Source organism: Nematolebias whitei, chromosome 1, assembly GCF_014905685.2.
Source record: "Nematolebias whitei isolate Nwh7 chromosome 1, NemWhi1, whole genome shotgun sequence".
NCBI lineage: Eukaryota > Metazoa > Chordata > Actinopteri > Cyprinodontiformes > Rivulidae > Nematolebias > Nematolebias whitei.
Window position 1 is genome coordinate 53,798,981 of NC_056498.1, and position 27,655 is coordinate 53,826,635.

The window sequence follows — 27,655 nt, forward strand, 5'->3', positions numbered from 1 at the left end:
AACGAACGTGAGTGTGAAATCTAGACGAGGTGACCGGTTTGATGCAGGAGACATGAAAGGAGGGATGTACGCGAAATGACTTGGGCAGGGAGAGACGGACAGCGACAGGATTAATAATTTTAGAAATAGGAAAAGGACCAATAAAACGGGGAGCAAGTTTGCGAGACTGGGCCTTGAGGGGAAGGTTCTTAGTGGAGAGCCAGACGTTTTGGCCCACTTTATAGATGGGCTGACTAGACCTACGGCGGTCAGCTTTCTTGCAATAAACCGCCGTCGTTTTAAGCAGCGCACGTCTGGCTCTCCTCCAGGCTCTACGACATTTGAGAGCCATCAGATGAGCAGAGGGGACCACAGCCTCGCGTTCTTGAAGGGAAAAGATTGGGGGTTGAAAACCAAAAACCACGTAGAAAGGAGAGAGACCGGTAGCTGAAGAGGGAAGAGAATTAAGGGAGTGTTCGACCCATGGTAGAGCAGAGGACCACTTTTCAGGGTCGGTATTACACAGAAGGCGCAATTTGTTCTCCACCTCCTGGTTGGTCCTCTCAGTTTGACCATCAGTCTCAGGATGGAAGCCTGAAGAGAGACTGATGGATATCCCAAGAAGACCACAAAATTCCTTCCAAAATAAGGAAACAAACTGTGGACCCCTATCAGAAACTATGTCGAGGGGGAGTCCATGCAGTCTGAATACCTCCTTGGCCATGATGTGGGCCAATTCCTTGGAGGAAGGAAGTTTAGGAAGGGGAACCAGGTGGGTCATCTTGGAAAAGCGATCGACAATTGTGAGAATGACTGAATGACCCTCAGAGACAGGGAGACCAGTAATAAAGTCCATCCCAATATGGGACCAAGGACGTTTTGGGATGGGGAGAGGACGAAGCAGTCCAACAGGAGGACGCCTGGAGGATTTAACCTGAGAACATAGGGGACATGATCGGACGAAAGACTGAACGTCTTTAAACAAAGAATCCCACCAAAACTGTGACCTAACCACAGCAAGAGTCTTAGTGAGACCTGGGTGACAGAAAAGGTGGGAAGAGTGACAAAATTCGAGCACCTCTTTAATCATGTGTGGGGGAACAAAGAGGCGGTTTTCAGGACAACCAGGAGGAGGAGAACGAGACCTACTGGATGCTCTCAGGTCAGCCTCGAGACGCGTCATGGCCAGGCGGGTCGACTCGGGCAGAATGAACCCCTGTTCCTCTAAAAGAGAAGAAGAGTCATCTTCGGTGAGACGGGACAGAGCATCGGGTTTCACGTTTTTCTCCCCAGGACGAAAAGACAAGGTAAAATTGAATCGAGAGAAAAAGAGTGCCCACCTGGCCTGACGAGGGTTTAAACGGCGGGCCGACCTGAGATACTCCAGATTCTTATGATCAGTCCACACTTGGAATGGGAATCTGGAGCCCTCCAGCCAATGACGCCACTCCTCCAATGCGAGCTTGACAGCCAGCAACTCTCGATCCCCCACATCGTAGTTGCGTTCCGGTGCTGACAAGCTCCTAGAAAAAAAAGCACAAGGATGAAGTCGACCCTCCTTGCTACGCTGGCTGATAATGGCCCCCACCCCAGTACTGGAGGCGTCCACCTCCACAATGAAAGGTTCTTCTGGGTTAGGGGCCTGTAGAATGGGAGCCGATGAAAAGAGGGTCTTTAATTTACAAAAGGCTTCTTCAGCCTCTGAGGACCACATGAAACGTGACTTAGTGGATGTTAATGCATGAAGAGGTCTAGAAATGAGACTGAACCCTTTAATAAATCGTCGGTAAAAATTAGCAAACCCCAAAAACCGCTGGAGTTGTTTACGATCTTTTGGGGTCGGCCAATCCAAAACCGCCGCAATTTTATTGCAGTCCATCTCCATCTTGTCTGGGGAAATAACGAAACCGAGGAACGAAGTGGTGGAAACATGAAACTCACATTTTTCAGCTTTAACATATAAGCCGTTTTGAAGAAGACGAGTGAGTACTGCGCGGACGTGTTTGCGATGGGTAGACAGATCTTTAGAAAAAATAAGTATATCATCTAAATAAACGAAAACAAACTGGTTAACCATATCCCTCAAAACATCATTGACCAGATTTTGAAAAATTGCGGGAGCATTGGTTAACCCAAAAGGCATGACTAGGTACTCGTAGTGACCTGTGGGGGTATTGAAGGCGGTCTTCCATTCATCTCCTTCCCGAATACGAACTAGATGATAGGCATTGCGGAGATCTAGTTTGGTGAAGACTTTAGCTCCTTGTAGGAGGTCAAAAGCCGAGTTCATGAGAGGTAGGGGATATTTATTTTTTATGGTGATCTGATTAAGACCGCGGTAATCGATACAAGGGCGGAGAGAACCGTCCTTTTTGCCTACAAAAAAGAAACCTGCCCCGGCCGGAGAGACGGAAGGACGAATAATGCCTGCTTGGAGGGATTCCTGGATGTAATCCCTCATAGATTGTTGCTCGGGGATAGAAAGAGAATAAAGAGGTCCCCTAGGGGGTGTGGAACCAGGGAGAAGGTCGATCGCACAATCATAAGGCCGATGAGGTGGTAAAGATGTAGCCTTAGCCTTATTAAATACCTCTTTAAGATCGTTGTATTCGGAGGGGATCTTAGAGAGGTCAGGGTAGTTGTCTACAGAGTTCTTAGCAGAGTCCTTCATGATAACAGCGTCCAATAAACAAGATGATAAACACTCCTCAGCCCAACCCAAAATCTCCCCTCTTCTCCAGTCCATGTGGGGATTGTGTTTTCGAAGCCAGGTAGCACCTAACACCACTGGAGCCTGGGGAGAATTAATGATGAGGAAACTGACAGTCTCTCTATGATTACCCCCCACATGCAGAATTATGGGCTCAGTAAACTGTGAAGAGGAGTTCAGGGGATGACCATCTAAAGCCACCACAGAATGTTCTTTGGCTGACTCAATGATTTTAAAACCCGCTTTAACAGCAAAATCAATGTCCATGAACTCCGTGTCAGCACCAGAGTCAATAAAAACCCTTACAGAAATTGGGGTCTTACCCGGAACGGAGAGAGTAGCAGCTTGAGTCACATATGAGGAGAGTGTTGAAGAAAAAGCCCTGCTCAGTAAACCTCTCCTCAAGCTTACTGAGCGTGCCCTTTTACCGGACACGTCGAGATGGTGTGACCAGCCCCCCCACAATAGAAGCACAGATGTCCTCTTCGCCGCCTCTCACGCTCAGAGGGAGTAATGTGGCTGCGGCCCAACTGCATCGGCTCCTCTGCAGGAAGAGAGGGAGAAGTAGGAGGTGATTTGGGTGCTCTGGTCTCCGGGAGAGGTTCACTAACCAACGGGGTGGACGTGCGAGCATAAGATCCACGTTCCCTGGACCGTTCAGCCAAACGTAGGTCCACCCTGGTGGCCAAATCCTCCAAGTCCTGTAGAGAATCTGGATATCTCTTAGTGGCCAACCCGTCCTTAATGTTGTCATTTAGTCCTCGATAGAAAGCATCAGTCAGGGCCTCCTCATTCCAATGACTGCCTGAGGAGATAGAGTGAAAGTCTATTATGTAGTCTGTTACTCTGCGGTTACCTTGACGGATAGAGAACAGACGTCTGGCAGCTTCTCTCTCAGGCAGCACTGGATCAAACACCCGACACAGCTCCTTGGCAAAGTTCTGAAAAATGTTACAAAAGGGAGAGTTGCGCTGCCACTCCGCAGTTCCCCACCTCTTGGCCTTGCCAGAGAGGAGAGAAATGGCGTATGCCACCTTGGATTTCTCAGTGGTAAAACATGATGGCTGTAATTGGAAATGAATTTCACACTGAGTAATAAATGGTCTGCACTGATCGGGTTCCCCTGAGAACAGTTCGGGAGGGGCGAGGCGAGGCTCCCGTACCGGCCCAGAGGCAGAAAATGAGCTACACATGTCCTGATTCGTGGTTTGAGGAGTCATAGTTCTTAACATCCGGACAATGTCCTCCATACCAGTTTCTAATTTATTTATAGCGCCCTCGACACCAGAGCGCCAGTCTGCAGATGGTGAGTGGTCCATGATTTTTGGCCAGATAGTTCTGTAACGAACCCCTTCAAGTACTGGACCAAAATCACCACAAACACTTGAAACTAAATATAAAAGTTTATTGGAGAGAGTCTGGCTTCTCAAAGAAAGAACTGGTTCTGGTGTCGATCTAAGAGCTTGGGCTGGAACGAGTCTGTAAACAAGTAGAGTACGGTTAGTGGCCAGGCGGGAGACAGAAGCAGGTGCAAATGTCAAAAAGGTGAGACCACTAACCGTTACTCTGGTTGAAGGGGACGTGGGATTAATGAGTCGCTCCAAGCTGATGTGCCCACTGCAGGAGGAATGATCTCGGTGAAGAGAGTCAGCCGGCTGCAGCGTTGAACCCAAGGATGGATGGATGGATGAAAAGCGCTGATCCGCAGCGGCGCCGAACCAGAACCCGATCCGTGAGGCGGGAGGCGTAGTCGTGCAGGCGAGGGTCAAAACCAGAGAGCAGAGATGCGACAGTACCATGCAGGAGCGGGCGATAGGCAGGTCAGGAGCAGGCGTGGGTCGAGAACCAGCAGGAGAGGAATAAATCCAAAGGAGCAGGCGAGAGGCGAAGTCAGACGATCCGGAGTCGATAACCAGGAAGCAAGCGAACAGAGGCGAGGATACGAAGACCGGGAGGAGGGACAGGAGCAGGGCAGGCAAAACAAGGCAGGAGGGAGACATGAGACTATAAGGAAAGTAGCGCGGGATATCTATTGGCAGGCAAGCTGTTTTCGACTATCTGGCGCTCACCCTGTGGACAGACCAGGTTTATAAAGGGTGCAGCGACAGGTGCAGCTAATGAAAACTAATCAGTGCAGAGTGAAGTGAAGGAAAGACAAATTTAAACTATCATGCAGCCAGCAGAGAGAAACAGACAGAGTGCTGCAGAAATAAAAGTCTCAAAACCAAAGAGAAACACATATAAATAAGAAGGATAGCAGAGGAGAAAATCCACAGACACCAAGCAGTGAACAACGTGACAAAAATATAAACTCAGACAGGCGTGAATCGTGACATATGCCAGTTGCTGGATATCCATGTACATGCTCGGATTAATTTAGATCTTAAATGATTTCTAAATTGTCTGTTATGGAAACTTTTTTGTTTTTCATCTTCAACATTTTATTTATAAAGTTTGGTTGTTTCATGTAATATCATAGGATTTATTCTTATATATTTTATTTTCTTGGTAAAACATTTTTTGGCAAATTTTGGTCCGCAGTCTTTGTTTTTTGTTTTTTTTTTTTTTGCAGAAAGAGCAACATTTAATTAACTAATTCACATAATCAATTTTAGTTTTCAGCTGTTTATTATTTGTCTTGTGCTCAACTGTGTTGTGTTTTTAACCAGATATAAGTTTGACTTGTTGGACCTCCAGCTTGCTATGAACTGGTTCCTGTATAGACCACCTCATTATTCTAATACTTTAGTGGATTCAGTTTTTACCTGGATGCTAAGAGTGGCATCCAGGTAAAGCACAAGATAAAATTGAACTCCAAATCCATTAGTACAATTAAAATAATTTATAATGGTTATGTTAAAGATAAACATGTATATATTTTTGTTGAGAGCCCAAATTAGATAGAACTTAGAGATGCCAAAGTTGCATGTTTTATGGTAAGCATAATGTCCTAATAAAGAACAACAGGCCAGAAAGCTGAATAAAGAATGGAGGAAACGACTTCACAGTGGCGTGTTGAGATCAGAAAATTGTTTTTTATAGACTATGAACATTGCACATGAATCTAGCCTTCAGTGGGACAAAAATGATTTCATACATTTTTCTATTTTGCTGTCTCTAATTTGAATTCGACATACCCTTAAATTGAAACTTTGCTTCATAGACATCGGGGAGAAAAAGATGAATAATTCAGAAGTCTTAGCCTTCTGTGCAGGGCTCTGTCCTGTCGGTAATTTAATTTGTTTAATGGCCAAACTGCCTGGAAACCTTGTTTATGGTGCAACAGCTAGACTCAAGAAATTTGTCACAGATCAGAAGTGGTTGTTTGAGTAATTAGTTAAGTAAATACACTTATCAGCTACAACATTAAAACTACCTGCCTAAAATTGTGTTGTGCCTGTCTGTGGGATAATAATGTTCTGGTAAATTTCAGGACACAATGTTTTCTATAAAAACATTGTATTGTGGCCATTTTATAAATATCCCTTTTTACCTATTAGTGCTTAGAGTTCAGACATGCTAGTGCATCACTGAACATCACTGAATAACTATTTGTTCTTTTTGGGGAGTCAGGATGAGGTAAAAAAAAAATGTTAATAATAGCAGCACAGAGTTTCAACAATAACTTAAGGTTCTAGTGATGCAATCCAAAGTTTTATCTTTCTAAGCAGCAGCTCTCATTCAAATAAAATCCAAAACATCACATAAATGTTTGATCTAAAAAATACAGATGCCCATTGATGGCTTGTTATGAACGCACAGACGTTCTTGTTTCTGTCTCACCATGAAAGCTCTTGTTGTCTGGTCTCTTGATAGTGGGATCAGAGTAAGGCCAGATTTATAGTCCATGAGAAGCCCCATTCTAGTGTCTAGGTGACGTGGGTGCGTGACAAAAAAATGCATCGTTTCCTACAATTATCTGCTGACACCCTGTCTTATGCCTTGCACCCAGTCAGAACTAGTCTTCTACTGGGTAGGCAGTGAGCGTTGTGAGATTGGTCAGAACTTCATGCTGAGGAGCAGATGGACTGAGCTGTGAGAAAATACGACCATCGTTACAACAGCTCCTGCAAAAATAGTAAAAAAAAAAGTAAAAAAAATAAAAATAAAAATAAATGTGTAACGATAGTAAAAAAAAAAAAAAAAAAAATCTTGTGAAAGGACAAACTTGTGCTTGCAGGAGACAGCATGGAGAACCAGTGGCTCCCCATGGCTGTGCTGACTGAGAGAGAGTGCTCCTCCCGATCAGTAGTGGCAGTGATGATGGGAGGGAGTTTGCCTTGGCCGGGCAGCTTTGGGGCACGTTCACACACAGTCCATCAGAAATGGTGGTGGTCTCTTTGAGACCAATAAAAAAAAAACTAGTTCTTCTCCTCATTTAATAAGATAAATTCCAGATCTTCCTCCTCCAACCCCTCCATCATCAACTGAAAATAAATGCTCATTCTGCCAATTGTGCTCTGGGTTGTTTCTGACGTGTGCTGTTGAGGGAGGACTTAACAGGCTTAACCCCCCCCCCCCCCCCCACACACACACACACCCACCCTCTGCAGTTCTTTTTTTGAGCATGAATGAGATAAAGACATCTACAATAACATTGCAAGAACCAATATTATGCATCTTAAGTATAACAAGCCCTCTACATTGGTGCTTGAAAGTTTGTGAACCCTTTAGAATTTTCTACATTTCTGCATAAATATGAGCTAAAACATCATCAGATTTTGACACAAGTCCTAAAAGTAGATCAAGAGAACTCAGTTAAACAAATGAGGCAAAAATATTATACTTGGTCATTTTATTTATTGAGGAAAAGTCAGAGAGAGTCAGTGAGATTCTTTATTGTCATTCGCACCTCATGTGGTACATGTGGTGGAGCGAAATTATGTACACAAGGTCCCAGTTACATCCAACAATAAAATGAATAAGAAAAACAGTAATAACATCTAAGATATGAACCAAGAAAAACATCAACTAAATATACACTAAGCACTCATAACATAAAACATTGAACATCAGCACAAACATGAACATGAGTTTGTGAGCAGATGTGCACGCATGAACACATCAACATTGAAACAGATCAGCAGCAACATGAAACAGATCAGCAGCAACATGATATGGTTTTTCACAGTGATTATTCTAGTTAGAGATTCATGAGTCTAACAGCCTCAGGGTAGAAGCTGTTCCTCAGTCTAGTGGTTCTACACTTAATGCTCCTTAACCTCCTTCCTGAGGGGAGTGGGGCAAAAAGTGTGTGTGCTGGGTGGGTGGGGTCCTTCATGATGCAGGTGGCCCTCTTCCTGCATCTGGAGGTGTAGATGTCTGTGATGGTGGGGAGACTGATTCCAACAGATTTCTGTGCAGCCTTCACCACTCTCTGCAAAGCTTTTCTTTCTGCAGCTGTGCAGCCTCCATGCCACACATTGATGCTCGAGCACAGGATGCTCTCCACTGCACACCTGTAGAAGGAGGTGAGGACTGAGCTTCCCAGACCAGCTCGCCTCAGCCGTCTGAGGAAGTAGAGTCTCTGATGAGCTTTCTTGATCAGGCTGGTGGTGTTGTTGCTCCAGCTGAGGTTGTCATTCATGTGTACACCCAAGTAGCTGGAGACCACTTCCACCGCAGATCCTCTTATGTTCAGGGGGGTGTAGATGAAAATGATCTAATATTTCATATTTGTGTGGCAAAATTATGTTAATCTTTGCTTTCAGTATCTGGTGTGATTTCTCCCCCCCTCGCTGCAACTAAAGTTTTCTGGTAACTGTTGATCAGTCCTGCACACCAGATTGGGGAAATTTTAGCCCATTCCTCCGTACAGAACATCTTCAGCTCTGGGATGTTGGTGAGTTTCCTCACATTAACTGCTGCTTCAGGTCTTTCCACAACATTTGGATTGGATTAAAGTCAGAACTTTGACTTGGCCATTCCAAAACATGAACTTTATTTTTCTTTAACCGTTCTTTGGTAGAACAACTTGTCATTGTCTTGCTGCATGACCCACCTTCTCTTGAGATTCAGTTCATGGATAGATGTCCTGACATTTTCCTTTAGAATTCTCTGATATAATTCAGAATTTATTGTTCCATCAATCCATCCTGGCCCAGAGGCAGCAAAACAGGCCCGAACCGTGATATTACCACCACCATGTTTCACATATGAATTAACTGCTAATCCTAGAGGTTCACATACTTTTGCCACTCACAAATATGTAATATTGGATAATTTTCCTCAATAAATAAATGACCAAGTATACTATTTTTGTCTCATTTGTTTAACTGGGTTTTTTTTAATCACTGTATTTTTTTGGCCTATAAGTTGCAGCTTTTTGCATAACTTACATGCCCTGCGATTTATGCACTGAAGCATCTTTTTTATGTATTTTTTTTTCCTCCCATATTTATAAACCAATTTTTGGCTGAGATGACCGTTTTCATTCATTTTGACATTGAAAATATTGAACATTACCATTATCAGCCACTAGATGGCATTTGAGTAGTATGGCATGCCGTCGTTATGTAATGGGTAAAAGTGGCTATTTATGACACAATTGGGTTGCCATAGTCTGCCCCCGTGGTCCAGCTCGCCTGGAGCCGCCGTTTGGCAGCCAATCAATTTTTGGCACAACACCGGCCCACTTTTCCAGTTTGTCAGCGGTGACTCGTAACAAACGCGACGCGTCAGCAGTGACGTATAATAGATTGGACTTAAACAGCGAAGAGACATATTTATTTATTTTTCCACTTTATTAGACATATTTGGACTGATGCGATTTATAGGGCGGTGCAACCTGTACGGCAGAAAATACGGTACTTTTTGGACTTGTCTGAAAATTTTGATGTTTTAGGTCATATTGATGCAGAAATATAGAAAATTATAAAGGCTTCACAAACATTCAAGCACCACTGTACTCACTGAACAGTAACATTAATCAACATTACTGGTGTTTGTAGATGCTAAAATGTTACCTTTCCCCTTTTTAGACATAGCAAATCTCATCTTGTGACCAAAGGTACTTATAACTTAAACAACAGTTTACCACCCCAAAAGTTAGCCACATAGTACCAGCCTACGTGGGCCAAGTTTAGGAGATAAAATATATCCATCAAACACGGTTTATACCATGATTTTAGGATAACATTTACAGAAATATGGATACTCTTAAGGGTTCACAAACGTTCAAACCACTCTTATTATTTTATTGAAGACCTTCACAGCTGTCCTTATGAGACATTTTTTTCATTGGATCCAATGAAGAGACATTTTTTTTCTTTCTGTAAATAGTACATTTGCAGAATGCTACAACCAGGGTTAAGAGAGAATCTTAAAAAAAAAAAAGCTACTTGCTTCAAGCATGTGAATATGTAGTCATCTTTTGGCACGTGCATGGTGCAGAATCATCTTCTGGCAGATTTACCGAGCTTGCAACTTTTTGGCTGTTGATACAGGAAGATGCTTGGATGGGCCAAAATACATAAAGTGCAGCTTTGCAGTTTTGATTGATTCTGTGCTGTTTACCTCAGAACCTGTCTGTAATGGTAAATTACAGCACACATGTAAATATTTAAAATGCTTTCCTGTCTCAATTTCTGTAGCAGCAGCAGTAGTAGTGACCGATTTTTGTGTTATTTTGACTTCTTTTTGAGTTCACATTACTTACGTTTTGTTGTCCCCTTTACCACCACCTTTTACAAGTCAACCAAGAGTATGTGCTTTTTTCAAGAGGAATCCTTGACAAGTGTCTGTGAAGATGAGTTAGATTGGAGCAAAATTCTACTTTGTAAAGTAACAAATAAACTTAATAAATTGGGCAAGATATTTTTCTTTGCTACAGTATTTGATGTGCATTTAAAACTGGACAAATGCCGTTTCTGTTCAGTTCTGGATTTGGTGTCATCACTTTATTATTTGCCAGTAGGTGGAGACCAAGCTCCATGTCAATGGATGCACAGGTTTCTTACAAATCCAATCCTTCAGGGCTCATAACTCTCCATTTGCACATCACAAACAAAATAATTACAGGGCTGATATAGAGATTCATATCTGCTTTTGTGAAGAGTGTTTTTGTCCAGCATTGACTGATTTGTACAAAGTAGCTGTGTTCTCTAATTCAGTGATTATGAGGACTTTTGGGTATTATTTGCTTGATTATGTTTTTATGTGCTTGTCATACAGTCATTTTTTAGCAGTTCAGTGTAAGAGAGTATAAATGCACAAAATTTATGGCTATATGTTTTAGACCATTTTTACAGCAGGTTTAAATTATTTGTTCTGCTGTCATATAAACAGTCTTTTCATAATTGTAATGTAAAAAAAATTACTTAATTTTGTTTGAGTTTGCAACAAAACAAACAAAATAAAAAGAGACCGATACGTAACTTGAGTTTTGTAGGCTTACTTTTCTAATGATGAACAATGAAGCTGTGGAGAGCAGGTTCAGATTACTCTTTTTGTTCCCCCCCCCCCCCCCCCACACACACAGACGTTTTGGGCTTTACCATTAATGTTTTGAAAGATTACTCTTATCTCACTGAAGAATAGATAATACTTATTTTGATCCACAGTGTACAAATGAACATGACAATTTTACAACAAAACTGCAGAGTTTGTACATTGACATATTTTTCTCTACTTGTTTCTCCATGTGTACACATATTTTGCTACGTCATGATGAACATCCATAGCATTCAAGAGGTTTGGCACTATTTTTATTAAAAGCTTCTAAGAAGTTACGAGGGTTATTAGCACACACAGATCTTGAGTTGACAGCAGTTTCCTGATCTTTTTTCTTTTTCGTAGGTTTTGCACCTGTAAATACATAGTACAAGATTAGGATTTTTATATATTTTTTTAAATCATTATTATTTGTTACTTTTTATGTAGCGATGTGACCAGAATGCCTCAATTATACTTTTGTTTTGAATTTCCTTTAAAAAAAAAAAAAAAAAGAAGCCTTTTTAGCGAGAGAGGTCAGTAGTAAAAATTCAACAAGGCATTTATGGATCTGTGTTTCTAAAATGTTGAGATTTGTTACTCAACCAGTCTTATTTATGAAAATAATAGTATTTCAATGAGAATGAACACAATCACATATTTTAAGATATATTGGACTGCGTCACATTTGGCGTTTTAAGCAGGATCTTCAGTGCCTTTTTGTGTATAGATAATAAAACCAGTCCTCTTCAAAATGAATTCATAAATAAAACATTTACAACTTTCTAATTATCATATTAGAACAATATCTAATCCAGGCCCTATTCAGTTTGTAAAGAGTATCCATAGTAGAAACATCTACTTTTTATATGACATTTTTGTGTTCTTGATGAGAGTGAAAGCTAAGTTTGAAAGGTTTGTCCCATTTGTACGTTTCCTTGGACTGTTCAGTACTTCAAAGCAGTGGTGCATAAGACCCTTGAGCAGCAGAGCAAAATACTCATGGCTTTCTAAATAAATCATTGGCTTTCTTCCGGCCTTTTTTTAATACCGTTTGTAAAAGAGAAGCAAAAGAGGAAGCGGTCCTCGTGCGCACTACAATACCTTTCTTGTTTTCCGTATTCTGTTGGCATGCACAGGTTGAGTTTAAATGGAAATTACTTGCCTTGTGTTGTTTTTTAGGAGGATTTTTGAAAAGTGGCAAATTCCTATTTTATTTTTGAGGGCAGGTTTAGATGAGTGAGGTCACATTTTGGTAGTGCACCCTAGTGACACTATTGCCCTCTGGTAACCTTATGTTGTATCCTTCAGACCAAATACATGTGCTAAAGTACCATGTTAGAATATGCTTCGAAACAAGAAGCCAAGACAATGAACTATGTATAACTGCACCACTGGTTTGTGTGGTTTGCTGAAGGGGGCTGGCTCAGGAGCATTTTGGTAGTGGATTAACTTGAGCCACTCTTCCTATTCATAAATGACATCAATGCACTGCAAAGGTACATCAGGCCAAGCTTGAGAGCTGATGCACGGAAAAGACTAAATAATTATTATGTAACAAAAGAACAAGCACCTATTTGCAAATATCTCTGCAGACAGTAGGGTCAAAACTTAACTTTACTCATTAAGGCTTAAAATTTTACAATATTAGAAATATAAATGGGTGAATAGTTTTTTGTGCATACAACACATGAACACAAAGCTGTATGAAGGGTTAAGGATATTTATTTACTTAGCCCCCTTACTCTGTCACTGGAATAATATGCTAAACATTTCATCGTGATCAATTGTTCTTCCTAGTAGATGATCTGCATATGGAGTAATGACTGATTCATGGTAATGCAAAATGACCTATTCTCTCCGATTGTTAATATTCATGGAGCTATGATTAGTTTTAACCAGCAGGAATATGCCATTGGCTGCATAGTGTGAATTGCTTGTGCTTATTGGCTGCTGACGTCATTCTAAACTCAGTTTGTCCAGCTGTAATTGAGTGTAAATGGATGCATGGGTGTAGCAATGAACATGTGCATGTTGAAATCAATGCCCTGTCACAATCACAGCTCTGGAACAAAAAAATCTTCTGCAACAGCAACATTTATTTTGTTGCAGCAGAGAAAACCCTTTATTTTTTTTTTATTTTGTGGATATACGTTTCTACATGCTGGAGTGTATGCTGTATTATTAATATTGAATTGTTTTCCACATGGACTTTAAAGTTGAAATGTGCTACTGGTGTTACAAATTTATCATGTGAACTTAAATTTCCTTGTTTTGTCTGTTTTTTTCTTTAACAGTCACATCAGCTGTTTACAGGGACCTGATGATGTTACTCATTAATTGTTTGAACTGGTGTTTTGAATTTACTTCAGTTAACTGACCTTAAGGCAAAGTGGAAATCATAAGTGGGGAAAAAAAAATACTATCAAATAAAAGGTTTATTAAAATGTATAAAAATGTGAAACTGAAACTCAAAAAGTCTCATTAACCTGTTTTGCTACATTTTTCTGTTTTATTTGTTGGCTGTTCTAGTGATTTACACGATAACCTCAGGGTGTTGAGCAACTCCATCTAAGTTGCTGGGATTGCCTTTGTAAAACGCTTTTCATTGAATTATTTTAAGATGGTATTCATTTAAATCCATTTGATTCACTTTTGTACAAACAAAAATGCCACTAGCTTAAAATAGCACATTAATATGCTTTTTGGATATATTGCATAAATCTTATGTTGTAAGTCACAACTTTTGGTTGTTCTTGTTGCTGCAGGTCAACACTGAGACAGAGGTGATATTGTTATATGCTTAAAGGAAAAATAATCATAACATTTGAGACTGGATGATATATTTCACTTTACTTTTTCAGATTCAAATATACAAAACTTCAATAACTGTGGGGATGCAGCTCTTTCAAACTATTATTTGTATTTTCAAATCACAGAGAAAACACACTTTTTAAATAAGTATTATAAAAGTGCCATACATTGTCTAATAGCATCACACAGGCATAAAATGTTGTATTCCCTTTCCCTCTTTAGCAGATAATTTTCTTTCTCCAAAGGAAAAAAAAAACACAAAAGCAACAAACTTTGCGAATCACTGGTTTAGTCAAATTCATTTTATTCTGAATGCGTTTTAACACAATTCAATTCGAACTAAAAGTAGAAGTTGAAATTAAAGCACAGTTTTTATTTATATCCAGACATAGACTTTACAGTGTGTGAACAAGAAGGGAATTACCTCCAAATATAAATAAACAATTTTTTTTTTTTTTTTTTTTTTTTTTTTTTTGTGAAAGGAAGCTTTACAGTCAAACTAACCAATGAGCTGTTTTTACCATTTTAGTGTCACAATATAGGAAGTATGTAGTCTACACTGTAAAGAACCAAATGATGATTTTTAATTCTTTCCATGTTTTTTTTCCATTTAGCTCTTTACTCCATCATACTGTTCTGTGTCTTCTTATGGATCCCCTTTGTTTACTTCTACTACGAAGAAAAGGATGACGACAACACAAGCAAGTGCTCGGTAAAACACATTTTTCTTCTTTTTTCTCCTGCGTGCAGCTGTAGCTTACTTCTTGTGGTTCTGAGGAGCCCACATTTTATTCACTCACATTCTGCAGCTACATCTAAATGCATGTAAATGCAGAAACATTACAAATTCACTTGAAACTTTCCAGAAAGTTTCAAGCACTGTGAATAAATGTATCTTCAGTTTTGACATGAAAAACAGTGTTTATCCTTTTCATTTTTTTTTTTTTCTTACCTGAATCTTGAGGTTCCCCCCATTTCTTAGAAAGTAACTCCACAATGTATTCAGTCTAATGCAGATTTATTTTCACTTTTTAAGAGCTAATATGTTATATAATTTAGTTTTAATGTGTTTGTGACATGTACATTTGCTAACAATGTCATTAGGTGAAAGTGAAATGTTTTTTTTTTTTCTGCCACTAACTTTGGTACAAGTAGGGCGGGACAATATGGCCAAAACTTTTATCACAATATATTTCTTAATTTCGGTCGATAACGATATAATTCGATATCTATATAAACAATATAAAAGCCTCAGAAAACTTTTACAAACTGTACAAATAAATTAATGTTCACCTTTTATTTGTATTTAGCCTTCAAAGATATGTAAAATCACTGTCAAATAAATATAAAACTCTCAACTTTGTCATTATTATTAGTTTTAACTTTAAACAACAACATAACAGTTTGCTGCATGGGTTTCTCTTCTGATACAGCTGGGGCTGTTGTTTCAGGGACACGGTGGCTCAAACTTTTATTGTGCTTCATCTTGTGACTCAACATTTTGTATCGAGTGGAACAAGTTCGATGTGTTCCCACCACTAGCTGGAACGACTCTCCGTCACATTTTGCAGCACACTGACTGAAACCTGCAGTTTATCCGATCTTAGATAGTCGAACCACTTCCACACCGCCTAATTAGTCTTTCCTCTCAACAATTATGTCGTCTGCTTTCTCTTCGCTTGTGAAAGTTTGTTCACTCACATTCTGATGGTCATGGGCACTCATTTTGAAGCAAAAGCTTAACGTGCGTTGGAGCTTAGCCTGGCCTAGCCTGCTACCGCTGACTCCTTCTGGACTCGAGCTCCGTCTGCGGTGTACGTCACCATGCACTTACAATTCAATTCAATTCAAAATTACTTTATTAATCCCAGAGGGAAATTAAGTGTTGTCGTAGCTCATCATCTTGGTTTCATTCAAGAGTTGTTATAGATGCTGATCTGTGGGCAGGAAGGATCTCCTGCAAAGAATTCAAAGAATCTGGCCACAGATACTGATCCATCCACCTGGATCCAGCTTGCTGTCAGATCTGGTGGGTCTCTCGGTCCTCCTGGGTAGCAGGACTGTCCGACTGCTGGGTAGAATTCCTCCATGAGCGATGGTCACTCCTCCCAGCAGTCTGCCGAGCTTCTCGTCACCACAGACAGCTTACGGTGTCGGGGGATGATCCTGGTCCTCCCGTTGTCAAAAGCTGAGTTTCCCACCTGCTCCATGATCTTGGTGGTCAGGTACTTGAGCACAGCCGCCAGGTTGATGGAAATTCAACCAAGGTGCCTCCTTTTCAACTCATTTGGGGCTGTAGCTGATGTATTTGAGCTTTTGAGAGTTTAATCAGCTGGTTGTTAAAAAACACCTTGTCGCCATGGTTACGCATCATAACAAATGTCCAAAAGTAAAAAAGTTTCTATAAAAATCCTTCCAGCTGCACAGCATCCAATACCAGAGGAAGTAATCATCCGGAAAAAGTGATTTACATCCAGAAAAAAAGAGGAATTAGTTTTCAAAAGCAATAACACAAAATGAAAGTTACAGAGCTACTCCAACATGCAGCCACCCCGAGCGGCGCAATTCTAGAACAAGACGTAGTTGTGTGTCACGACTTTTTCTGTTGGGGTTGAAGCGGCCACTTCATCTCCAACAGAAAAAGAAATGTCAGTGAAACACTGTAATCATAGCGTAATGTATATCGAAATATCAAGAATGTGCTTAAAATTAATATCACCGTTACTGAATAAAAGTAAATTGTAATATATTTCAATATTATTGTCCAGCCTTAGGTACAAATATATAAAACACTTTAAAAGTAAAATACTCTTTATCTTTCTGTTTTCGTCTTTTGGTTTCCTAAATAGTAGCCACACTACACTGGTTCTTAAATAGAAATTAAAGATACGTATACCGCGTATACCAATATAGACCCTTTGATCACTCATGGTGCAGTGTTTTGTACTCTGCATTTTTGATTTATGAATATACATTCTGTTGGATAAATTTTCTCCTTCTCTGACATTGTATATTCAAAAGAACCACTCTTACAGCAGGTCAAAGTTTTTAACTGGTATTTTTACATGCAAGGTCTTATTTCAGGACAGGCTATCCAGCTGCAGTCTTCTTACACAGCACTCGGTTTACACAAACATATGGTTCATGGGCACAGGTAGTGTTTTGGGAGATGGTTTCGCTTCTTGTTCTCAGGGCAGAGGGGAATAATGTTCTCAGCCATAATAAATTAAAACACCCTTAATCTTTGACCGACATTTCTCCAACACATTCGCATGGAAAATTTATATTTGCAAAGGAACACAGAGTACAAAAACAGAAGAACAAAAAAGAAGAGCATTGTGAGGTTGTGATTTAATGTGAGGAAAACAGTCTAGATGTTTTTAACAGCTTGGATGTGAACAACACACCCACTGTTGGAGAGCATATTTTATGTAAGGCAACTGGATAAAAACAAATGATTAGTTTGTTTTTGGTAATGTACATAATTCCATTGTCCTGCCTTTGTGCCACTGCATTCATACTATAATACCATTCAGAAATATCATTTCTTCAGTCGTGACAAAATGTTAATATATATATATAAAAAAAAAAAAGATTTAGAAGTTCCAGTGAGTGACTATATGACTGAGTAATTAATGTGTCATAGCAATGTGCCTTTCTCCTTGCCATGTGCCAGTTTTGAGCTGACGGAGGCACTTTCTTTTACAGATAGTGCAGCCTTTTATATTGTTACTTTAAAAGACCCTTGAATGGCGCCGGATGTGACACATTATCTCTGCAAAGTCAGACTGGATCTACACTTATTCAATGTTGCGCTCACTTACTATAGGCCTTATCTAAATGGAGAATGAACCTTTAACTCACTCACAATGAATAATACATTTTCACTTATGGCCATAATTGACCAGTTTCATTTCTTTCCTTTCTTATAGCAAGTGAAAAACGCCCTGAAATACACAGTTGGATTCGTCATTTTCTGCGTGGTGCTCCTTTTAATTGGGTGAGTTGGACACAAGGATCACTTCTGTTCTGGGGGGGGCAACACATCTGCAGCGTCATTTGTCAGGTTGCAGTTAACTATTTAAGAGGAAAAAGAACCAACACCTCTGTCTAAAAATAGGTTTCTGTTTGTTCATGCGAGTCTAAACACAGTTCAGTGAATTGTTGTACACAAAGCACATTTATATTGTATCAACAGATACATGTACTGAGGCACAATTTAAGTCATATTTTATTTATCTGCAGATTTTACACTGCTTGTGTTCAGTAGCACCAGGCACCTATAACAGATTTCCTTTGCAGCAGCGATAGCAACATACCTGGAGTCCAGCCGGAGCGACTGAATGTGCTCTCTCAACCATTAAATGGGGCTCTGAAAGAAAGCTTATCTGGCTTAAAACAATAAGAAACACACGACTGTAATGTCTTACACCATAAAGTTTAGAGGACGTTTTTATAGACGTATAGCTACTCTTTTAACTCATGAACTGTAACTGTAGCTGTTTTATTATATCACTTTTTTCTTTGATCCTTTAAATTTTGACAGTGATACTTTTTATTTTGGACTGCTTCACTGATACCAGGAGACATAATTGACTTTGTTTTATGTTTGTCCAGTCAGCTAGTATGTGATTAATGTTACAAGGCAAGACAACTTGAGAAAAAAACAACCCCAGTCACTTACTATGTAGTACTGTTCATTTATTGTTCTATTCATTTATTTTTTATTTTTATTTTTGAAGAACAATCAAGCAATTATTATTATTTTTTTTTTCAGACAACAATCAAATCTTACAAATTACAGTTGCTTTTTTTTGACAATATAGCTTTCCTAAAAAGACTAGGATAAAAAAATTACAAAAAAAATTGTGAGTTGCAGCTGTCATTTCTAACCTGGAGCCCAGCCTGGCCCGACCCAGATTAGGGCCTGGCCATAATAATGTGCGGGCCAGGCCAGTGTCGGGCTTTTGATTGCGTCAGCAGATGCGCGTGGCTGATGATCCAATTATATGGCAACATGGCTTGCCATACAATCGCCAGCCTCACACGGCCATTTGACTGTGCGCTGACCGGCCTTGAAAAAGTAAAAGTTTAGTTAAGCTTCAGATGGGACTGTACTGCCAGGCAGCGATCCATCGCCCAAATGGACGTTCATTCAACCGCTGCACTCGGCGGACGTGCACGGCCGACAACCCAAACAGGTGAGATCCCAAAATATCTGACATGTCAGAGCAGGGTCTCTGTCTGAATAATGCAGAATGCAGGCAGAAACAGGCATTTAATGTGCTTAGACAGCCATGAAAGGACAAACACCCCCTCAGCTTCGATCTTCTGCCCCCTTAGCCACCCACGTCCGATGACTGTTGATCACTATATAAGCAGTCAAAGCTTAATTAAAAATGTTGTTTCTTTGGTGGTGGTGGTGGGTGGGGGGGTCGGACCTGTAATTACTGTTAATTCGTCGGGTCGGGTGGGGTTCAGAAATGATGGCTATGGGCTGGGGCTGGGGTCGGGTTGGATTTTTAGGGCCCGAATACAACTCTACTAACAGTTGTAGGCATGTAAACAGGTTGTGGCATGCCAAATCAAAATTTCAACTTTTTTTTAACAATTACGTGTAGATGTTTAAATAATTGTATTTTTAAAATGCTTTGTTAATGAAGAACCTGATTCAAATTTGTTTTTGTTATATCCGATCGTGGAGTCTGTCTGTCTATCCATCCATCTATCCAATCATGGTCCCCCCCCCCATATATATAAGAGCATATCTAGAATAAACCAGATTAATTTTGTCTAATTTATTATGTTTTGATTTCTTTTCAGTGTATTTATTCCTATTCAGGCTCCAACTAATCAGAATTCCACTCAGTGGGAGAAGGTGCAGTACCTTTTTGAGGAGCTTGGCAGTAGTCGTAAGTACAGCTGCTTTGTGACCTACTTTTCACTTTTACTGGTGTTCTTACCATACGCTAACAAATGTATTTTATTTATGACTCTTTAAAAAAAAAAATCACTAGTTGTATCAGATGTACTAGTGGCAGGTTATTTTTTTGTTGTTTCCAAAATGATCAGCCTCAATGTGTTGATTCTGTACCATTATGAATCTTATTTTGTATTGTAATGCAGTAAGAAAAAAAATACACACTGTACCTCTAATAAACAAAGTTATTAAAACTCATCAAAATGCTTTAAAACTATCTACAGTAGTATTACAACATGGCAATCAATCCCAAAGAGTCATAGGTATCATATAGTTAGGTATAAATTGACCTGCTGTCCTTATTCAGAATATTAGCTTTATTCTTAAGTTTTTATTTCTGATTTTCTTTTCTAAAATTTGTATTAACTAGTATTTATTTTCACCACTTGTTCAAGATGTGGAGAAGTGCAGTGCAGTGTGCTTACAAGCTGACATATCAGTCACAAATGTGATGAATAAAAAGACATATGACTGCCTGTGGTTTTTAATTATTTAAAGTGAAACCATTCCAGGAGCTCATTACTACATTATGACTAACCACAATACATCATGTTGGCCTTCTAAAAATGGAATGAATAATAGTCTATAGATTAAATGTTGCATTTAGTATAAATTAGTGACTAACATTCTGTAAGACAAACTCAGTCCCTCTAAACTTATTGAATGCTATTGATTACTTTATGTAACATTTACACTTGTTTCTTCTTTATTTCTCTCTACTTGCACCATTACTGTTGATTTACTTTTTTGGAAAATGACAGTTGAACAAGTGTTTTTAATGAAGACATGATTTGTGTATTTATCATTTTTATATAGAGTATTTTGCCTAAATCTTGCTATTAAAACTAAATGTTTATTTTTAGAAAACATGTTTTTAAGATGACTGGAGCTGTGAACACTGCCTCCATTGCATTAGTTTGTCAAACTCTCAAATTTTGACAAAAATCAAACTGCATATAACAAGTTCTAAAAAATTATCTGGAAAACACATGCAAATAAAATCCATTTGATTTTATTTAGTGGTGTGGCTATGATTTAAGCAGAATTAAGACTATACTTTTTGGTGAGGGGGGCTACGGTAGCTCGGTGGACAGTGCCGCGGTCTTGTAATCCTGAGGTTGCAGGTTCAAGCCCAGGTTGCATCAGGATGGGCATCCTGTGTTTAAAAAAAAAAAAAAAAAGCCAAATCTTTCATGAGAGTTTGCTCACTGTAGTCACCCCTGAAGACGGGAGCATCCGAAGTAAACTTGCTAATTTGGCGTGCACCTTCATTGGCATTATGATATACACATACAGGTCCTTCTAAAAAAATTAGCATATTGTGATAAAGGTCATTATTTTCCATAATGTAATGATAAAAATGAAACTTTCATATATTTCAGATTCATTGCACACCAACTGAAATATTTCAGGTCTTTAATTGTTTTAATACTGAAGATTATGGCATACAGCTCATGAAAACCCAAAATGCCTGTCCCAAAAAATGAGAATATCATGAAAAGGTTCTCTAAACAAGCTATTAACCTAACCATCTGAATCAACGACGTAACTCTAAACACCTGCAAAAGATTCCTGAGGCTTTTAAAAACTCCCAGCCTTGTTCATTACTCAAAACCACAATCATGGGTAAGACTGCCGACCTGACTGCTGTCCAGAAGGCCATCATTGACACCCTCAAGCAAGAGGGTAAGACACAGAAAGAAATTGCTGAACGAATAGGCTGTTCCCAGAGTGCTGTATCAAGGCACCTCAGTGGGAAGTCTGTGGGAAGGGAAAAGTGTGGCAGAAAACGCTGCACAACGAGAAGAGGTGACCGGACCCTGAGGAGGATTGTGGAGAAGGGCCAATTCCAGACCTTGGGGGACCTGCGGAAGCAGTGGACTGAGTCTGGAGTAGAAACATCCAGAGCCACCGTGCACAGGCGTGTGCAGGAAATGGGCTACAGGTGCCGCATTCCCCAGGTCAAGCCACTTTTGAACAAGAGACTGCGGCAGAAGCATCTCGCCTGGGACTGCTGCTGAGTGGTCCAAAGTTATGTTCTCTGATTACAGTAAATTTTGCATTTCCTTTGGAAATCAAGGTCCCAGAGTCTGGAGGAAGAGAGGAGACACATAATTCACATTGCTTGAGGTCCAGTGTCAAGTTTCCACAGTCACTGGGGTGCCATGTCAGCTGCTGGTGTTGGTCCACTGTGTTTATCAAGGGCAGAGTCAATGCAGCTAGCTATCAGGAGATTTTGGAGCACTTCATGCTTCCATCTGCTGAAAAGCTTTATGGAGATGAAGATTTCATTTTTCAGCACGACCTGGCACCTGCTCACAGTGCCAAAACCACTGGTAAATGGTTTACTGACCATGGTATTACTGTGCTCAATTGGCCTGCCAACTCTCCTGACCTGAACCCCATAGAGAACCTGTGGGATATTGTGAAGAGAAAGTTGAGAGACGCAAGACCCAACACTCTGGATGAGCTTAAGGCCGCTATCGAAGCATCCTGGACCTCCATAACACCTCAGCAGTGCCACAGGCTGATTGCCTCCATGCCACGCCGCATTGAAGCAGTCATTCATGCAAAAGGATTCCCGACCAAGTATTGAGTGCATAACTGAACATGATTATTTGAAGGTTGGCGTTTTTTGTATTAAAAACACTTGTCTTTCATTGGTGGGATTAAATATGCTAATTTTTTGGGACAGGCATTTTGGGTTTTCATGAGCTGTATGCCATAATCATCAGTATTAAAACAATTAAAGACCTGAAATATTTCTGTTGGTGTGCAATGAATCTGAAATATATGAAAGTTTAATTTTTATCATTACATTATGGAAAATAATGACCTTTATCACAATATGCTAATTTTTTTTAGAAGGACCTGTACAATGTTATGTTAAGTCGCATACGGTAGTAAATAGTAAGATGGGCTGCTTCCAGTCTAAAAATCAGCATTTCAAATATCAAATGTACATTTTTACAAATGTGTTTGCGTTTCCGTCAATATATTTGTTATGTCCTCTTTAACAGTAACAGTGATTTATTTTTTTTTAATTGATGGCAAAAAACACTTTGATAAATCACCTTTTTTGTCAAATTAGATGAAGTGCTTTACTGCAGAGAAACCCTGTTTGAGTATCTTCACTTATTTAGCAAAACAATGAAAGTAATTATGCTCATGCTATGCAGGAACATAGCCAACTGTAGACCCCTTGCAGTTGTTTGGCCTTTTGCCATTTGTGGATCAAGAAGGAAGTTGAACCATCTGTCACTGTGTTTAACCCCTAAATACTCTCACTAACCATCCTCTTTTACCACAAGAAGTTATTCTGCTGAGAAAATGTGAAGATCATCCCCTTTGCATCAGTTATACAATCGGGAAAATAAAGCAGCCGGTGGCCAAAACGATGGCCCAGCACAGAAGAGCAACATCATCAGGCCAGGACTCTGGGGTTTACACTCATCTCCAGGCCAGGGGTCACTCTTTTAGGGATGAAGATGTTCACATCCTTGATAGATAGAAACAGTGGTTTGATAGAGGAGTAAAAGAAGCCATCTTTGTGAAGAGAACCTGCTTGTTGTAGAACATGGCGAAGACCTCCGTGCACAGTTGTTCATCTTTTACAATACTCTTCTTGCTAGCATAACTCAGCCCTCTGTGAATAGCAAGCACCCATCAGGGCACTAACGATCAGTTGTTAGGCTGATGGTCCACCGCATGTGAACAACTAGTCTTGGCTGTCACCAGCAGACAGGTTGATCCATTATGAGAAGATGCTATTTATAAGACAGTTTGTTGCATCTCCACAAACTGAAGAAGTCTTTTGGGTAAAAGAAAATGTTTCAACAAAGACTAATTCATCCAGAGGACCTGACAACCTGGTTAGATGTGTGAGGAAGACACCTTTTGCCACAAAACATGCTTGACTATTTTTATTTTTTTCAACAACTGTTAAATGAGTACTGCATATTTTTTGTCATATAGATCAAGGTCAAGGTTTCTTTATTGTCATTCACACTGCATGTGATGCATGTCGTGGAACAAAATTTTGTACACAGGGTCCCAGTTACATCCAACAAAAGTATAAATTGTAAAAGAAAAACTGTAATAAGATCTAAGATATGAACTAAGAAGAAATACGCTAAGCTAAGAAGACACTAAACACTTAATAGTGCAAAACAATACACCAAACTACAGCAGCCCGAACATGAGTCTGTGTGAGCAAATGAGTACGAATGAACACAGCAGCATGAAATAAATCAGCAGCATGAGATCAGCAGCATGGATAGTCAGCAGCACATATCAACAATAAACATTAGACAGTTAAAATAGTTTTGCCCAGATATAGTGCAGACTGAAGCTTGTAACTGTATTATCCAAGATCCTGTAGTGCTCTGCACTGTTTTGTTATGCCTTGAGGTTGTAAAGCGTTAGCTACTACGTATATAGAGTATTTGAACAGATTTATAATAGTTTATTTTTCCTACTTTTTTTCCTTTTTGAACACAAGAAAACAAACAATATTGCGCTTGCATATATGTGTGAGCGTAGTTTTGAATATGAGCAAACAAACATTTTGGAAGGTATTTACCTATAAGCCCTCAGACATTTACTGACTGGAAATATGCACGTCATACCAAACTATGAAAATGAAACCACAGAAAAATAGATCGACGATTGGATACATATATAAATAAGTAATTATGATTTTAAAAATAGTCCATTGCTTGTCTTGTTACGATGCAGTGTCCTGGGTAAAGCTGGGAGTCGGCCCAATTTACAGACACACCAATTCACAATCTATGGGGCTCAAAAGTAGAACCCTTATTTTTACAAAGGCCAGTTTGTTCTACTTGATCAGCTTAAAGGACTGGTCAGACACTTTTAATTATTTTGAATTTTAGCCAGAAACCACCCGTTAATCTTTCTGTTCAATAATTTTGATTAGTGTACATTATGCTATTGCATTAATACAATTTTTTGTATGTCCAAATGCTTGTGGGCCTTTAAAATGGAGAGATTTTCTCATTTATTACTTCATCTTAGTAAAGCTCGTCACAAACAGGAGGTTATATTGTTGGTGTTTCAAGATGCAGCTGCTCTCTGATTGCTTTCGATGATTCTGTCATTCCACTGAAAGAGGGTGCCAAAGCTAAAAAGCCTTCTCAAATAACACCTTTTTGCATAAGCCATACAGGAACACAAGCCTTAAGGGTTATATGCAGCATGAGATAAGGGCTACCTCATTCCATTGGTTTTTGAATTGACGTGCAGATGTGGAAACACCACTGATATTGTACAATATTCTCTATGTTTAATCCCCGGAAAATCTTCTCAAGAAACGACGACTGGCAGCAAACATCCATCCTTCGCTTTGTGTTGAGTCCACGAACAGAATGTTCTCTATGCAGAACATAAGGCTATTGTCTGTTTCACCAAGCTCACTTCTAAACAAAGGCAGTAAAATCACAATGAAAAGCTCAGGAATATGAAACAGGTATTCAAATGCAGACTTCAAAGTTGTCTTTCCACATAGAGCACATATCTCAATTTTCCATATCTTTATCTTGCTGCATGTGAAACGGTTTTAAACTAAGTGAATAATGATATAAACAGCCTGAATTATGTACGCCCTGAATAGTGACTTAATATTCCTAAAGATATGCCATTGTCAAGGTGAAAGACAAGGAGAGACCCACCTGTGACCAGGCTAACAGGTGGTCTGGGCTTTATAATGTTGCTGTTGAGAGGATGTGGGATATTTATAAAAGGACAAATGTGTTGCTTTTTTATTTAGAACTCTATGACAGGTGGGATCTTGACAGGGGAGTGAGGCAATCAGTCTCCTCATCAATCCCTGTCTTCTACCTTTATCTGTGGCAGCTGGTGAGACCCCCACTGTTGTTTTCCTCATAGGTGGCCCTCTTTCTGCATCAAAGGTTACACAATTCAACTCGCATACAATAAAAGAACACTTTTATTGTTTGGAGTATTGAATCTAAGGATGTCTAATTACTAACATAATGTGTTTGCGTTTAAAAGAAAACTAACACATTCTCATTTTATGTCCAATAAATTAATTTCCAGAACTAGTACAGCATTGCTGTCTTGCTGTTGTTAATGAGCTGTTCATTCAACCTTTATTTAGACAGGTTAATTCCATTGAGCCTCGGGGACTCATTTACAAGAGAGACCTGATTGTAAGAGTGATGACAACAGTAGACAACAAAGACAACAGTAGACAATTATAAAAAGCATTCAAATTGAGAAGAACAAATAAAAGAAAATTATATAAAAATGTGAAACAAAAACGAATGGGTTGTAAAGCGATGTAGAATACTAAAACCAGGAACATGTGGTTTTTGCCATGAACTTAGCAGATGTTTGAAGCCACTTAGAGGTCAAGGTCGAGAGCTTCAGATCTTTTTGCAAGATATTCCAGGAAACAGGAGCAGAGTAGGAGAAGGCCCTTTTGCCTAGTTCAGTCTGCACTGAGGGAACACTGCATGTAATAAATGTCCTGATAGCACACGATGTAGCTGCACTCACGCAGTGGAGATATTTGAAGGCAACAGACCAAGAAGTGATTTAAAGATGAACATGTACCAGTGAGAGAGTTTATGTGAAGTTAATGATGACCAGTTAACCAGTGAATACTGGGCACAATGGTGGGTACTGTAGTTACAGCCAATTATGAATCTTAGTGCACCATGATAGACAGTGTCCAACATCTGCAAGATACTTGTAGGGGTGTTAATGTAAATAATGTCACTGTAGTCAACGAAGGGAAGGAAAGTCGCAGTTACAAGGCATTTCCTAGCATTCAGAGTTAGACCGGATCTATTTTTGAAAAAGAAACCCAATTTAACTTTCAGTTTCCTTACCAAGTTTTCCACGCGGAGCTTAAAAGAGAGATGTGAAGTCATTAAACTTATCATTAAAATTATTTATTCCCATTGCACATGTAAACTGCTAATCTATGGTTTTGAGAGCTCATCAAAAGACAAAGTCTAGAAACAATGGCAATTGTAAACACAGATTAATAAAGTATCCCGACTTTTAGTTTGTAGTATTTTTCTAAGACACAGCAAAAGCATCCTTGATTTAACACAATACTTCTGGAGAAAATATATATATATATATTAGTTGTACTCTTTTTACATACCCATGTCTTATTAAAAATGTCCTGTTAAGCATGCTTACTGGGTAAATTTACAGTTTTCAAACCTAAGGCATGATTACATTTCTAATATTCCTTAATTTAATTATAATAATTTTTACCAACTGCAGTAGAACACTTCCAAAATAATAATCTAAACTAGCCTTACTTTTGAGGTCAGAAACAACTTCTATTTTTATTGAAATGAAAATGAAAGGAAAATGCACTATAGAAATCACATGCTCCTGAGTTTTTCCACATATAGCAAAGAGTCTACTGTATTGATGTTTTTTTGTTTTTTTTCCCCAAGGCCTAGGCCAAATTTCTCAGTTTCCTTTTCACTTTCAGATGGTTTGGCAGCTCTTTCTTTCTCCATCAGCTCCTTGACCTTGATTGGCATGTTGGCAGTGATCACTTACACGGTGAGTTGAGACCTGCCATATTTCTTTTGCATTGTTTTGTGCTTCATCAATGGAGTGACGTACATATGCATGATAATTACAGCAAATCATTCAATGAAAAGGCTTTCATATCTTGACACCTCTGTAGCATAAACAGCCTGTGCGACTGAAAAGGTCTGACTTTTTAAAAA

The 27,655-nt window shown here is 39.3% G+C and overlaps 1 protein-coding gene across 1 annotated transcript in view; it reads left to right on the top strand.

Moving 5' to 3' along the window:
* Positions 1 to 27,655, top strand: part of lmbrd1 (LMBR1 domain containing 1) — a 54,234-nt gene that overhangs the window by 5,010 nt on the left and 21,569 nt on the right. Inside the window, exons 4-7 of the mRNA XM_037693634.1 lie at positions 14,548 to 14,645; positions 17,866 to 17,933; positions 19,757 to 19,845; positions 27,412 to 27,485. Of these exons, the coding sequence (XP_037549562.1) occupies positions 14,548 to 14,645; positions 17,866 to 17,933; positions 19,757 to 19,845; positions 27,412 to 27,485 (329 nt within the window). The remainder of the gene's footprint in view (positions 1 to 14,547; positions 14,646 to 17,865; positions 17,934 to 19,756; positions 19,846 to 27,411; positions 27,486 to 27,655) is intronic.